At 27.8% G+C, this 15,773-nt stretch overlaps 1 protein-coding gene across 2 annotated transcripts in view; it reads right to left on the bottom strand.

Annotated features, from left to right (window-relative positions):
* Positions 1–15,773, bottom strand: part of LOC107442437 (lysosomal aspartic protease) — a 30,036-nt gene that overhangs the window by 1,440 nt on the left and 12,823 nt on the right. For both annotated transcript variants that reach the window (XM_016056005.3, XM_016056006.2), the window contains exons 4-8: positions 15,198–15,331; positions 9,913–10,097; positions 7,521–7,643; positions 4,461–4,608; positions 1,051–1,149 (exon numbers count right to left, since the gene is read on the bottom strand). In XM_016056005.3, the coding sequence (XP_015911491.1) occupies positions 1,051–1,149; positions 4,461–4,608; positions 7,521–7,643; positions 9,913–10,097; positions 15,198–15,331 (689 nt within the window). The remainder of the gene's footprint in view (positions 1–1,050; positions 1,150–4,460; positions 4,609–7,520; positions 7,644–9,912; positions 10,098–15,197; positions 15,332–15,773) is intronic.

Genomic DNA, 15,773 nt, shown 5'->3' with positions numbered 1-15,773 from the left:
AAAATTTTTTTTTTCAATTCAAATAACTTTTTTTTAATTTAAAAGATTTTCTTTCTGATTTTCAGAAAAATAAGAAATTTAGCTTATAATTAAATTTCATATATGATTAAAACAATATTAAAAATAAATCATAATATATTTTTCAATATAACCACATTAAAATTGTATCTCAGTAATGCATGATTCAAATTTATTGAGAATAAAAAAATAAATGTATCCTTATTAACTACTGAAAAACAGGCTAAAATAAAAAAGTTAAAATATTAATTTCACAGATCATTAAAAACAAATAAAACTTTTGAAATAGCAAAATAAATTGTTTTATTTAATTATTTTAATTATTGTTTTATTTAATTATTTTAATTATTGTTTTATTTAATTATTAAAATTTTAATGTGATAAGATAAAAAGGCTTTCTGAATGTATCCTTTTACAGTCTTTTTATGACATAATAGGATAATTTCCTTTAAATATTTAAAGGAAATGTGGTTTTGGAGATGGTGCATTAAAACTAGGAATTTTAAAAATTATTAAAACAAAAATTTTTCAGCAAAACAATTCAGTTTCAATTATTAATTTTTAATGATATATAAATATAAAAAAAACTACATTACATTAAATTTTCTCATTTTACTTCATTAAAAATCTTAAGCTATAAAAATTTTTAAAACAATTTAAAAGTGCTACAATTTATTATACATCAAGTACTGATGCTATTTTGCAAGTTGAAATTTATTAACACAGCAATATATCTATCTACAATAAGTTTTAAAACAATGAAAATCAAGAAAAACTTAACCTTATTTTAAAGTTCTCAGTACATTTTGAAATTGATGATTTTATAAAAACAAAATGCTAATTTGATTTAAATCAATGATTTTTTTAAAAAAAAATCTATTTATTTAAATCTATCTATTTAAATCTATCTATTTACTTAAATCAATGAATCCTAGCACGTTGAAAAAGTTCTTAAAATATGTTATAATACAATATTATATTTTTTGACAAATTAGAAGGATTAAAAGATTAACTTCAATTTGGGAAAAATACCTTGAGTACATAATCAGATCCTTGTAAATCAAAATTTCTTCCGCCAAAAGTAAGAGAGATTTTCGGCAACTTTGGAATTAGATCACAGTCAATCATGTACTAAAGAAAAAAATAAATATATGAAAGTCGTGCTTTAATTAATAAATAATCAACACAATAAAAGTATGATTCAAAATCAGTAACCATGGATAAGCATACATAATACTAGGCTCAAATATTAGCATGCCATGAACAAGGATATGTGCTAATCATGTGTGCTAGCTATAATGTTTTAAGAAGGATCAGCAAAAGTACTTATCTTCAAAAATTTAAGAGCATATTTAAATATTATGTTTGTGATTTCAGATGCAACAATAGCATACCAAACAATATTGGTAGCCCCCTGGCAGAATTTTTTTCGGGCTTTTTGGAGACAAACTTCCATAGCTTTAAGATACTTTTAATTATAACAATTATTAATTTAAAGCAGCAGAAATGTTGCGTTTACAGAAGAAAGTATAGAATAAAATTTTATAAAAAATTTTAATTGTATAAGTAATATTTTTTTAATTCTAATAGTAAAGGCACTTCCTCGCATTCTGTAGGCAAAAAAAGGCACTCATTATTTCCTCTTTCAAATTTTGTAAATCATTACAAATATTAAAATTCATTAACAAATTAAACGATAATAAATTGAAATGTGTACATAAATTAAAAAAAGTAAAATCCATATTGTCATTGTTAAAATAAAGATCAACGACAAAATCACAGGAATAAGACTCTTTAAAAAAGAAATATTCAAATAAGTGTGTGTAATACATAAAGTTCTTTAAAGAAAAAAATGAAGGAAAAAACATCATTCCCAGTGCAAGCTACCTTTTAAACTTTCACGATTTCCGAATTTCTCATTTTTTATTATTAATTTTAAATTCTAGCTGAAGCCAGTATAATAGACTTTTTTTAAAATCCCAAATAAAAATAGAGGAATCACGATTTTTTTTTCTCTCTGGTATGAAAAAAAAAAAAAAATTTTGAAAAAAATTTTGCAGAAAAAAAAAAAGTTTTTCAAAAATTCTGCAGAAGGAAAAACCAAAATTTCTCCTTTCAAAATGAAAAATCTTTCTGCGAAAACTATGTAACGTTCTGCAACAATGTCACCGTAATTCTGCCACGGAGTTGGTTGCAAAAACTGTGCGGCACAACAGCAGGAACTGTGGACTATCATAGTACATGCAGGTTAATTAATTTTATCAAATTGTTATTTAATTTTATCTAATTATAAGAATTAGGACGAGTGCACGCAATTTTTCCGTTATTACTGAAATGTAATACCACAAAAACAAATGGAAAGATATGTCTTTCTGCATTCTAATTCTTTATAAATCTATCAATTCTTATCTTGATCTCCGTCGTCCCTACACTCATAATCTAGAATAAATCAAGAGATAATCGAATTTTTTATTTAAATTTTTTTAAATCAGATCACTAAGTAATGAATTAAAAGTTTTCTGGAATGAAAAATCAGGATAACATAAGATTTTTTGCAGCACTTATAATAGTTTCTATTATATTTTAAATGCTGCAAAAAATGTTTTTTTTAAAATTAGTTTCTATTCTATTTAACGGTTGGTGTTTTGAAATGAGAAAATAATTCTTGTCAATTTCAGGAGAGAAATTACTTCACTTAAACGCATTATCGATTTACAATATGAAAAATACACTTGTAGAGGAGTTAAAAAATATCTCTGGATAAAATCATCAGTGCACAATAGAAACTCACAGAGCCGTTTAACAGGATGGGCCCAATGGGACACTGACCCAGACCCCCCCCCCCAAAAGTCTGAAATTTCATTACATTAAGTTTTTTTTCTCCATCATAACTAATTCGTTACCCTAACTGATTATTTGTTTTAAAAAAAGTGTTAGCGAGGGAGAAATATTGAGATGAAATATTAAAAGAAATAATTGGTTCAGCCGTACGTCTAATCAGTAAAGACATGTTGCAGATGATGGAATAATACGTTCTTGTAGAAAGGAACTTCTAAATATAACCCGAAACATGTTTTTCAAAGGGTCGGTTTGTTTTTATCATTTACTGCAACTGCCATACAATTCTGGGAAAGGGGATTTTTGTATGTCAGTTTCTTTTTATTTCTGAAAAATTAAAATTATTATTGGACAGAAAATTTGAATTATGTGTTTCAAATAATATTAGTTTTTCTCGAATGTATGTACCTTACTGGTTTTTTGTGAGGCATTTCTTTACAAACCTAATATAAACAAAAGTTTAAAAAACAAATGTTGTTAATTTATATTTTTTTTTTAAATAAAAACAAAAAAAAAATTATTATTGGTACAGTTAAAATAATTATTACAAATAAGTAACAATCTAAAACTTTTTCTATTTTAATGAATAAAAAAATATTAACAATAATTTTATACATATTACCTAAATTCATTTACAAAATTTAAAAAAATTCATAGCTACTAATATATATATATATATATATATATATATATAAAATAAAAAAAACAATTTTATTTTATGATGACATTTTTTACTTAGAAAATATATCATAACTGTTGTTGAATTGTCAAAGGAAATTTTCCTTATTGTAAGTTTAAATTATAATAATGAAGGAATCATTAGACTGCAACACTAAAAAATTTTAAACAAATACTTCCATGTAAATACATGGTATAACAGGGGAATGAAATAGTAGTTAGTATAAGAAAATTATAAAGTAGTTTTTGTAAATAATAAAAATCCCAACCTATCCTTTATAAAAATTTAATCTTCAACTTTCATTCTAATTATGGTCATAAAAATCACTTTTTAAATTTTAATTGATTGTTTATCTAATATTTCTATGTTTTTAGTAGATTATTAAAAGAGATTTTTGATTGTAAATTAAAGGAATATCAGAAGTTTAAAAATAAGAGAAAGAAATTTGGAGGAATTATCTATAAACTTTAAAGCAACTTAGTTCAGCAATAATGATCTCATTTAGTATTATTTCTTTTATTTTAGTTCAGAAATTTTTTTAAATGTTATTTTAAGGAGTTAGGGGATTTCTTAAATTCTTTTCTTAACACTCTCATGAAATTTTCAAAATCATCTACCTTCTCTCCTTTTTAACTGAAAAACATAACTTGAAATTCAGTAGTATAATTAGCTTTTAAATTTTGATTTCAAATGTGAAAGAAGTGTTTCAACAAAGTACTTGAACATCGCTTGAAAAATTAAAAGTTTCAAGGCATTCTCCCCTTATGTTTTTTTTCTTATTGATTTAAGAAAGATTGAATCATTTGTCAATCACGAGTATTGAATATAATGTCTGGCAGAAAATTGTTTTTAATGATGTGACAAAAAGTATGATCATCTTAAACTAATCATTTAGTGAACATGAAAATAGAAAAATGTAAAGTACCTCTCCTTGAACTAAAGGGGTGGCACCTAATTCTTTATTTAATTTCTCAACTTCTGCAACAGGTCCCGCAATGAGTGAGGTGCCTGTATCTGCAATAGCTTCACATCCACCAGCACAATAAACACCCGTTTTTCCATTGATCGACAAACTATGAGTAAAAAAATATTATTATGTCTACCTCCTCATATTAAAAACAAAAAATTTCCATCACATGATTCAAAATTTATAAAATAAAAAAGCTTTTCAGAAGTTCAGGCATGAAAGTGGACAAATATCGAAAAAGCTGAACTTTTACAGAAATAGGGAGGTGGGGGTAGGGAGTGTAAATACTGTGATATCAATTAGATATATAAAAACATAACTTCTAACTCTGCAGTGAGATTTTTATTTTATATAAAAAGTGGCAGAAGCATTTAGACAGTGAAATTTAAATTTTTCTTAAATATTATTTTAAACTTCTTTGATCACTACTATATTAAAGAAAATGAAGCAATATGTAAGGTTTAAACATCATTTTAAATTAATTGCCAGTCAATCATTTTAAATTAAAACAGTCACTAATTTTCACATCAATATCTTCTGGTAGATAGTTACCATCAGTTGCAGTCACTTTAACTGTTTTATTTAACCAATCAAACTTGAAATTATTCTTTTCAACATGGTACATACATCGATAGTATGCACTTTGTGTTTGCCTATCGAATAGACTTTGATTGTTAAAATACATTCGTCTTACAATGTACCTCATGAAAAAGGACATGAGTAAGCGAGAAACAACTGAGGGCACGGACAAATGCAGAAAAGGCCAAAAATAAGAACTAGCAGTTACATTTAGAGAACTACGTTTTTAGAGCATCGTCGGAAGTTTCAAAAACTGAAAGTCTTTCATTCCTGAAAGTTGTGTTACATTGAGTAATTTTTGTATCGCAACAATTCAAATCTAATTAGAAGGTCTCACAATTCAAAATTTTTTGGGTTACTTGCAGTTTTTAATACATTTCTTTCTTTTTCTTTCTGTGGCAGGTCTTGTATTGAGTAAAAAATTTTTTTTGAAAAATCAGGACATTTTCAGTAAAAATCAGTCAATTGTTTGGAACAAAATGCATATAAACGACAACTTTAAAAAAAACAAAAAAAAAAAAAACACATAAATTGCTCCACTTCAGAATAATAAAGGTAAATTTTATCTCAAATATTTTATTGCATATTTGATCAAATTTTATAAAATTGCATGCTACCTACATATTAAAAGCTGAGAAAAATGTAACAATGTAAAAAAAAAACAAATTTTTTTACAATGTCATGTAAAAAAAAATACATAAGTTGCTCCACTTAAGAATAACAAAGGCAAATTTTACCTCAAATATTTTATTGCATATTTGATAAAACTTTATAAAATTGCATGCTAAAAAAGCTGATTAAAAGGTGATATTAAAAGCTGAAGAAAAAAAATGGAACAAGATTTAGCTCTTGCAGTTATTGTTCCCAGATTACAATGGTGCTTTGAAATTATAAATTTAAAATATAAAATTGCATTTTTAAAAATTTCAATGATGCTTCGAAAAAAAAAAGAGTGCAAAAAAAGAGAAACTTGGTATCTTTTATAATAGAACTGTATAATAAAACCCTTGAAATGTATCATATTGGCAAATTTTTTCTTACAGGTTATAGGTAATTTTATAGGTTATAGTGTGTAGAAGAACAGTGTTATAATGAGGAAATTCAAGCTTAATATATTGCATGGCCCTATATCTCTTCTTAATATTGACCCATAATATTCTAAGTGGGCACATTACAGGCCCTGTTGCAGAGTTTTTTCTGGTTTTCTGCGACAAACTTCCCTAACACTAATATTTTGCTTTAAGATACCTTTAATTATAAAAATTACTAATATAAAGTAACAGAAACGTTGTGTTTAAAGAAGAAAGCATAAAAATGTATAAAAAATTTTAATTTTAAAAGTAATATTTTCTTAATTCTAATATTATAGACGATATTCCAGCATTTTGTAGGCGGAAAAAGGCACTCATTATTTCCTCCTTCGAATTTTGTAAATCATCACACAAATTAAAATTCGTAAACATAAATTAAAAGTTTTAAAATCTGTGCAGTAAACTCTCGAAATAAAGATCGACGACGAAATCACGCGAACAGGACTCTTTAAAAAAGAGTTATCTTAAATCTATTTTCTACATATAGATATCTATTGTCAAAAAATAATTTTTTTAAAAATTATGCAGAAAAGAAAACCAAAACTTTTTCCTTCCCCAAATGAAAACTCTCTGTAATGATGACAATTTCGCTGCAATTATGCGACAGAGTACTAATGTACCTTACCAGAGGGTATCTATGTATTACATTTTAGATTTTCAAATCCATGACTAATTCCAAGAATTTTTCATGACTTACCAGAGCTACTATTTTCTCCACAAAAACACAATAAATTTAAAAAAGCATCCTCATATTTATTGATTTTAAATTTAAAAAAAAAAACAGAGTAAAGAAAGAGTTGAAGCAATAAAATAGCTGGAAAAAATACAAAAGCAAATAATTTTTTCTTCTTTTTTTCTGCAGAATTGCAGTGTAAAGATGCTTTTTGTGTTCATCGGAAAGGAAAGAAATCCTCCTGATTTTTCTGTTCTCATTTCGGAATAAAAAAATTCGGCAATGACTGGCTTGCTTCAGCTTGAATTTTAAATTGATAAAATAAAAAAAATAAATAACAAAAATACTGAAATCACAAAAGTTCAAAAGATAAAAAATGTTTTTTCTTTCATTCTTTGAAAGAACACCATAATATTTAAAGAACATAAAAACATTTTATATTTTAATAAAATATGACTGTGAGTGGGGATTTTGTCACAAATTCCATTTCAAAAACTAGATTTTTCAACAACCTAAATTCGTGACTTTTCATGATTTTTTTTTAAAAAATAGTTGAAATCATGACATTTCATGACTAATTTTGAACAATACCGAAATCCATGACTTTCCAGGTGAGCAGATACCCTGCATAGGCCAATAAGGGGGGGGGCACAATAAGTAAATGAGAGGACTTACCCATCCATGGGGAACTGCCAGTATCCACATCTATCAACAGGTACATAAGTAAAATTGCCTTTGTAATGATCAGGATCACTACCACCAAAAATTATTTCACCACCAACTTCAGCCTTTGGATCTCTTAAAAAGCATGAAAAGGAAACAAAGTTTAGTTTCCCTCAATGACTATCAGAAATAAATAAAACGATGTTTTATATAGTCTGTGATATTTTAATATAGTTCATACAGGGTGTGTAGCCAAATATTTCAACAAAAAATAAGCACTTTTTAAACACTCAAAAAATATTTTAAAGCACAACATACATTAACAAATTGCAATATAATTTTCAAAGACTTTACACGCTCATGATAAAATAACTAGTTTCTGACAAAGAACTATGTTCTTGATTATATTAGCCATTAAAAAATTATCAAAAGATTTTTTAGGTTCGATGTCAGAGGGTGGAAAATGAAGCCTAAAATTGAGAATATCTTGCAAAATGCAGCAGAGTTGCACATGAGAGTGCTAGAATCTCACAGATCGATGCTCAGTAGACGCACGTGCGGACTCGGAAGTATTTAATCGAACACGTGAAATTATTGGCGTTTTCTAACGCTATGGACCAACAGTACGCCGAAATGGATTGTGGTTGAATGAATTGTAAAAACGTTGAAGAGAACAATGTGAAAATAACGCTTTTGAACAATACGTCACGAAAATCGACATAGTAAAGAAAGAAAAAAAAATCAAAAAAGAAAAAATTAAGCACTTTTTAAAAACACACAATGAAAAAACTGCCACATTTTAAATTTTCAAATTCATGACTTTCCATAACTAATTCTAAGAATTTTTCATGATTTAACGAAGTTACTATTTTCTCCGACAAAATCACAACAATAAATTTAAAAAAGCATTATAATAGCATTGATTGAAATGATAGGTATAACCAAAACTATTATCCTCTGCCTCTTCATATTTATAGATTTTAAATTTAAAAAAACAGAGTAATGAAAGAGTTGCAACAATAAACTAGCCGAAAAAAATACAAAAGCAAATAATTTTTTCGCAGAATTATATTCTACAGATACTTTTCTTGTTTATCGGAAAGGAAAGAAATACAGATTTTTCTCTTCCCATTTTGGAATTAAAAAAAATTCGCCAATGACTGGCTTGCTTCAGCGATAATTTTAAATTGATAAAATAAAAAATAATAAAAATAACAAAAATTCTGAATTCTGAAATTTAAAAGATAATTCACTTTAGAAATGTTTTTTCTTTCATTTTTTGAAAGAACACTGTAATTTTTAAACATGATAAAAACATTTTATATTTTAATCAAATATGACTGTGAATGGTGATTTTGTTAGAAATTCAGATATTCGAAACACCATGAAATTGGAGGGGAAGGAGTAAAATCCATTTTAAAAATTAGACTTTTCGGCAGCCTAAATTCATGACTTTCCCTGATTTAAAAAAAAAAATAATTAAAATGACATTTTATGACAATTTTTGTTCAATGCCGAAATTCATGAGTTTCCAGGTGCGGGGATACCATGATATAGTCTGTGATATTTGAATATAGTTTATAGAAATTCAAAAAACAGTATTAAATTATCAAAAATAAATATTTTAGCCAATCACTTATGATAATTTGAGTTTACTTTTTTAAAATGAAAAAGAAATATAATATTATTAAGCTATAGTTTGTCTAAAGTAAGAACTCCCCAAACCCTACGTCTGGATCCATGGTAACTTAGATATAACTATTTTAAGTAGGGGTGTGAGCTCATTGTTTAGAACAGTCTTGGGTCAGTGAGGGAAATCTTTTTCTTCGGTCCTAGAGCAGTGTTTCCCAAAGTGTGGTATGCATACCTCCACAGGTACGGGAACAGTTTAGCGGGGGTTAGCACTCTTATGCGAAATATCTTGCAACAAACAAAAATTTCAAAACAATTTATTTAAATACAAAGCTAGACATGAAAATTTAAGATTACGTATTTTTCCATTGGCTATTTTTTGCAGAGTTAACAGTTAATAATGAGTGGCGTCAACAGTCAGTTGCGATTTTTAACTTTTGTGCAATTTTTTTTATTAGTGGTACACAGCATTACGAAAAATTTAGAAAGGGTACACAAAAGTCATAAGTAAGGGAAACACTGCCCTAGAGTGAAGAGAAGCTACCCTAACTGAAATGCACTATTCTTCTTTCCATAGCAGCAGATGGCCTCAGACATTGTGGTGGTGGGGGGGGGGGTTCTTACCATTGACAAACCATAGCCATCAAAATGTCAGTTTTCAAACATACTATAAATAATAAATTAAATAATTTATATTATCCTATATCACAGCATTGGACAAAAAAAATTTTTTTTTTCATAAAAATATTATCAATTCTAATGTATTACATACCTGTTTAAATAAAAAGAGAATATTGGACTATCTACAAGCTTTTGTTTAACCATGTTGTCAAAAACCGGAACCACTCCATCAACGGCAATAGAACTGAAACCTAAACCAAGAATTCCATCAAACTTGGCTGCAACAAATGCTAAACCAGGTTCTGTAATGGCTTCCCCAAAAGTTTGATCTTGAATCTAAAAATAGAAATATATTCACAAATTACTCAAGATTATATCATTTTCATAAATTACACAACACATGCCAAAAACATTCATACACGTCTAACATTCACAATGAGTAATAACACTATAGTGTATCTATCACTACAAAAATCCAATTCACTAGTATATAAGACATGTCAACTGGATTCTACGTAGGGGTACTTTTTCATAGAAGATGGATGAAAACTAGGATCCCCACAAACACTATTATTCACGGTCAACTGAAATGGCCGAAAATGCCGGGGCACAGATGTCCGAAAAAGTTTAAGTATCTTAATAAATCTTTTTGTGGTTGATTGGAAAAGTTTTCAATAACCATCATTTGAAGTCGGACCAATATTCGGCCACACTATTGATATTTTTGCCAAATAACTAGCTAAATATTCGACTGAATATTGGACAAAGTATTATTTAAAAAAGTACTTTTCAACAAAGTTTTATTTTTGGGGGGGGGATTTAAATAGTTTTAATAAAGTATAATCTAAAATCTTATTTTTTACTATACATTATTAGAAATAGTTGTTACACATATTAGTTAAGTTCTTAATGTTGTTAATTTATGATCTAAAAGACAAAAGCGTAATTTGAAGAATTGAAACTAGGTCACTTTATACTAAACCATGAGTTTTGTAATGGATATTTTCTTTAAAAAAAACTATAATCAGGCAAGTCAATTTCTTTGTTTTTTCCACACATAATGTTTTGAAAATTGAGAACCTCTTTTTATTTCATTTTTCAAATAAGCACCTTTTAAGCACTTTTCAAGCACTCAAAAAATATTTTTAAGCACTTTAAAAAATATCATAATTAGGCAGGGTTGGAAAGTTTTTGACAATTAACGGTTTTATCTTGCTTTAACCGTCATGTAAAAAAAAAACTTTTGGCTTTGTTTTTGACAATTGTCAAAAATCATGAAATTTTGAATCAAGTAAAACGAATGGCGTTTTCATACGTTACGGACAGACAATACGCCGAAATAGATTGGGGTTGAATAAATTGTGAGAACATTGAATAGAACAATGTGAACTGTGTCTTTTTGCATAATTCGAAGCTAAAATCAACATCATCTCATCTTGAAAAAGGAAAAATTAGGCACTTTTTAAAATCACCCAATGAAAAAAGCACCTTTAAGGGCTTTTAAGAAACAAAAATAAGTACTTTTAAGCACTTTTTAAAAACGCTACACACACTGCAATCGCATTTACCATTGAGACAATATATCTCAATCTTATTCTTATTTGATGAAATTTTGTTATTCTTCGTTTCAGACTAATAAAAGTTGAATTCTTAAAAAAAAACTTAAAAAAAAAACTTTAAAGATTTCTTTATTTTAAAAATAAATAAATTCAAATAATAATTAAAGAGTCTAATTGCAAGAGAGTATTAACTGCATAAAATAGTCAGAATAAGGTTTATTATCACTTAAGTTTCCTTGAATTATTTTGATGATCGAATTATTAAAAAAGCAATTCCCAGTGGAGAAATGCGCTATGCAGCAGAAATTCCATAAGAAAATTGAAACCAATAGAATTTATAAAGAAGTAAACAATGAAAAATATGACAACAGAAGTCACAAATGCAAAACCTTTTGCACAACAAATGTTGCTCCTTCTGTAGCCCAAAAGTTCTGCCACAAGTCCAGGTTAGAGAGAAATATAATACAAATTACAAAAATCAAATACAAAAGTATAATACTTAAACAAATAAAAAAGAAATCAATGTTCAAATACTTACTTAAAATTAATAAATCTCAAAACCAAAGAACACAACACACTACAAATCCTCAACTAAATAGAAATTAACGAAAAAACAACTCCCCTAATTTAATGCGTAGAAGGAAGAAGAAAGAACAGAAAAAGAGCAAGAATACTGTTGCCATCATTAGTAGAAAGAAAAAATATCAGAAAAACCTATGAAATCCTAGCATTCTCAACATTTTTATCATGAAAGTTAATAACACAAAGAAAGCTCCTTATCATTAAAATCCTAAAAAGAATTTCAGCTTTATCAACACCAAGTTTTGACTTAACCAAATCCATTACAAAATTTAATAAGTTCAGTATCAAATTTTCGTTTTATTCTCAAATTTAAAAAAGAAATTTTTTAGAACTTAAAAAAGAATTTTAAAAGCAAAAATATACTTCCTAATAATAAAAATATTATTCAGGTTAACACAAAGATTACAAATTTTTGAAATTCATCAAAATCAATAAATTTATTAGCACCACTCTATCTCTTTTAAATCTATACTTAGAATTAAAAGATTTAGGAAAATTAAAAACTTTACTTTAAATTTATCATAAATACAAAATTTATCAATATTCATAGTACCTACATTTAATTTACTATTTAAATAGGAAAAGGGAGTTTCAAGACTGTTAATATAGAATAGAACAATGTGAAAACCACAATTTTGCATAATCAGGGGTGATTGTGAGCCCAAGTCAAAATTCTGGAAAATTTCGTGAGTTAAAAAGAAAAAAAAAGAAGAAAAAAAAACAGTTTAAATTGAAAAATTAGAAAAAAATTTAAACAAGGCTTTTTCCTTTTTCTCAATATTTCTTAGTTTACTTAAAATATATTAAAAATTTTACACATACCAATACCATTTACACATACCTAGGATGACCTGGAGAAGTAATTAAAATTTACAAATATGTCTTTCTTTTTTGAGTTTATGATTATAACAACTATTTACTGATAAAAAATGAATATTAATCGTGAATATAAGCTTACAAAGTATCTCTCCCGCTCTCCCTTACAAACAAATAAAATAAACTGTGTTTTTAAGATCCACCTCTGAAAATTTGATTTCCAGAAACTTCTGTGATCAATGATTTTTTTAAACGTCTGGACCATCGATCTCCGGAAATTTCCGGATCACTATTAGCGAAAATTCCGGAAATCCAGATTTTTTCCAGAGCACAATCAGCCCTGCATAATACGTACTGAAAATCGACATGGAAATAAAAATAAATCTCATTTTCAAAAAGGGAAAATTAAGCACTTATTAAAAACACCCCATAAAAAAAGCCTCTTAAGAAACGTAATTGGAAAATAAGCACCTTTTAGCACTTTTTAAAATCGCTATGCACCATGTTCAATACTGTCTTTGAACTACAAAGCATCAGAAAGAGGTGATTGTTTACAAACCACTTCTTGAAAATTGGCAAACTACTGTTCCTGTTCTCGGGTTATTAGAAAAATATACATGCAGACGCTTTACGAAAAATATACGTTTTTATATGTCTCATTTGATTTAGTAGTTTTCTAGAAACGAATTAATCAGGCTCAGAACACTTTAAATTATTTTATGAATCCCCATATACTGATGATCACACTTAAAACATCATTGTAAGTAACTGTGTTTTATAAAGACTGAGTTCATATTTTACAACATAAAGAAACAAATGAACGTGTGAACCAATTTTACATAAAACAGAATATTAATTTTAAAAAAAAAAACATAAAATAAATTGATAATAACAAGTTGAAGATCTTTCTCCTTTTTAACAAGTTATTTCTGCAACCAACAATCAGGATCAGTAAACACCTTTTTTTTTCCTTTAAAAAAAATCATTTTCAATTTTTATTCACTACAGTTTCTTTTTTTTAAATTTATTAGTCTATTTTGGTCATAAATAATTAACATGCATTCCCCTTGCTGTGACATCAATCACAAGAATGGATAGTCTAAATAATTGTAACTCTGACTGGTTGCTAGACAACCAAACCACTTTTTGTCTGTGCATGCCAGTGGAAATAAAAGAAAATGGTTTTAATACGATTGCTGTAAAAGCTAACACCCCCTCTGATTATTTCTGTGAATAAAACCTTGAAAATCAATAAAATCAGGATTTAAAATACTTATGACTCGCGTAATTATTTTATTTTATAACTGTCTTTAAACAGTCGGTCTAAATTTGAGTTTACAACTACGAATGTTTCATAGCATTGTCATTTTGAACCCAATCCAGAAGACAAGGGAATTCCTGGATCAAGTTGGGGTAGAAATTTGTCTTCACTGAGGACTTTTTGATGAAACTAACCCGCATTTGCGCTACATGGAGAGGGAAACCTCGAGAACCTCCCAAGGTCAGCCCGACGGCAAGGTGCCTCTAACCCATAATCCACATACCACTGAGTATATTTCACACCAGTACTGTGGTCAGGTGCAGAATTCTTATCGACCAGCCTCGCTGGGAACTGAACGCGGTTCAACTCATGGGAAGGTGAGCACCCTATCCCCTGGGACAGCATGGCTCGCTTCACATAAATAAAAAAAAAATCAGGTGATTTACAGGGTATCAAAAAAAATTTGCTTGATTACCGGAGGAAAAGATTATATACAGGGAATCTGCTACATTTTAGATTTTCCAAATTCATGACTAATTCAAAGAATTTTTTCATGAATTACAAAATTACTATTTTCTCCTGACAAAAACTGAACAATACATTTAAAAAATCATTATAATAACATTAATTGAAATGATGGGTATAACCAAAACTGTTATACTCTGCATCTTCATATTTATAGATTTTAAAAAACAGAGGAAAGAAAGAGTTGAAGCAATAAAATAAGTGGAAAAAAAATAGAAAAGCAAAACTTTTTTTCCTCTGCAGAATTATATTCTACAGATACTTTTCTTGTTCATCGAAAAGAAAAGAAATACTCCTGATTTTTTCTGTCCTCATTTCGGAATAAAGAAAATTTGCCAATGACTGGCTTGCTTCAGTTAAAATTTTAAATTTATAAAATAAAAAAAATAAATAACAAAAATTCTGAAATCACAAAAGTTTAGAATTGTGGGGGGAGGGATAAATTCCTTTTAAAAATTAGATTTTTTGGTGACCTAAATCCATGATTTTTTCTTAAAAAAAATATAAAAAAATAGTTAAAATCATGATAAATTTTGTTCAGTACCAAAATTCATGACTTTCCAGGTTTGCAGATACCCTGGATTTAAATTAATGATTTTTTTTTAAAAAAAATCATGAAATTAAATAGATAAGCAAAGATATTAATCACAGCAGCTCTAACACAAAGGTATGAAAAAAAAATTAAATTATTACTTTAGAGCCACCAACTGTCACAATATCTGTGCTCAAGAATCCAGTCATGCTTCCACTGCCATATCGAATCTCCAATTCAGTCCCATTTTCTTTATATGTACTGGATTGCGAGCTGTCGTATTTATTATGAAGCACTGCAAACACAATTGAGCATTATGAATTTATAAATAAACATTTACTTATATATAGTTTATCTATGGTAAGAACTCCCCCTGCCATAAAGTCTGAGGCAGTCTGGTGTTATGGAAATATGAATGGCTCATTTTAGGTAGGGACGCTTCACTCTAATACTAACACGATAGATCGAAGAAAAAGATTCCCTTTCTCTCTCCGTCCAGACCGTGCCAAAACCTGTCCTAAACAACGCCCTACTTGAAATAGTTATACCTCGCTGCCATAGTCATCACCACAGGTCCAAACGAATGGCATAGGGAGTTCTTACTTTAGACAAACTATACACTCACACTATTTCTTACAGTACTGTCCTTATTTTATCAAACAAGTATGCAAAATAAAAAATATAATGATCAGGTATTCGTGTACTACAAAGAATTAAGAAGAAAAAAATATTTTTTG

Source organism: Parasteatoda tepidariorum, chromosome 1 (genome assembly GCF_982258835.1).
Source record: "Parasteatoda tepidariorum strain Cologne lab strain chromosome 1, Ptep-v5.0, whole genome shotgun sequence".
NCBI lineage: Eukaryota > Metazoa > Arthropoda > Arachnida > Araneae > Theridiidae > Parasteatoda > Parasteatoda tepidariorum.
This window is presented reverse-complemented; position numbering and strand designations above follow the sequence as displayed.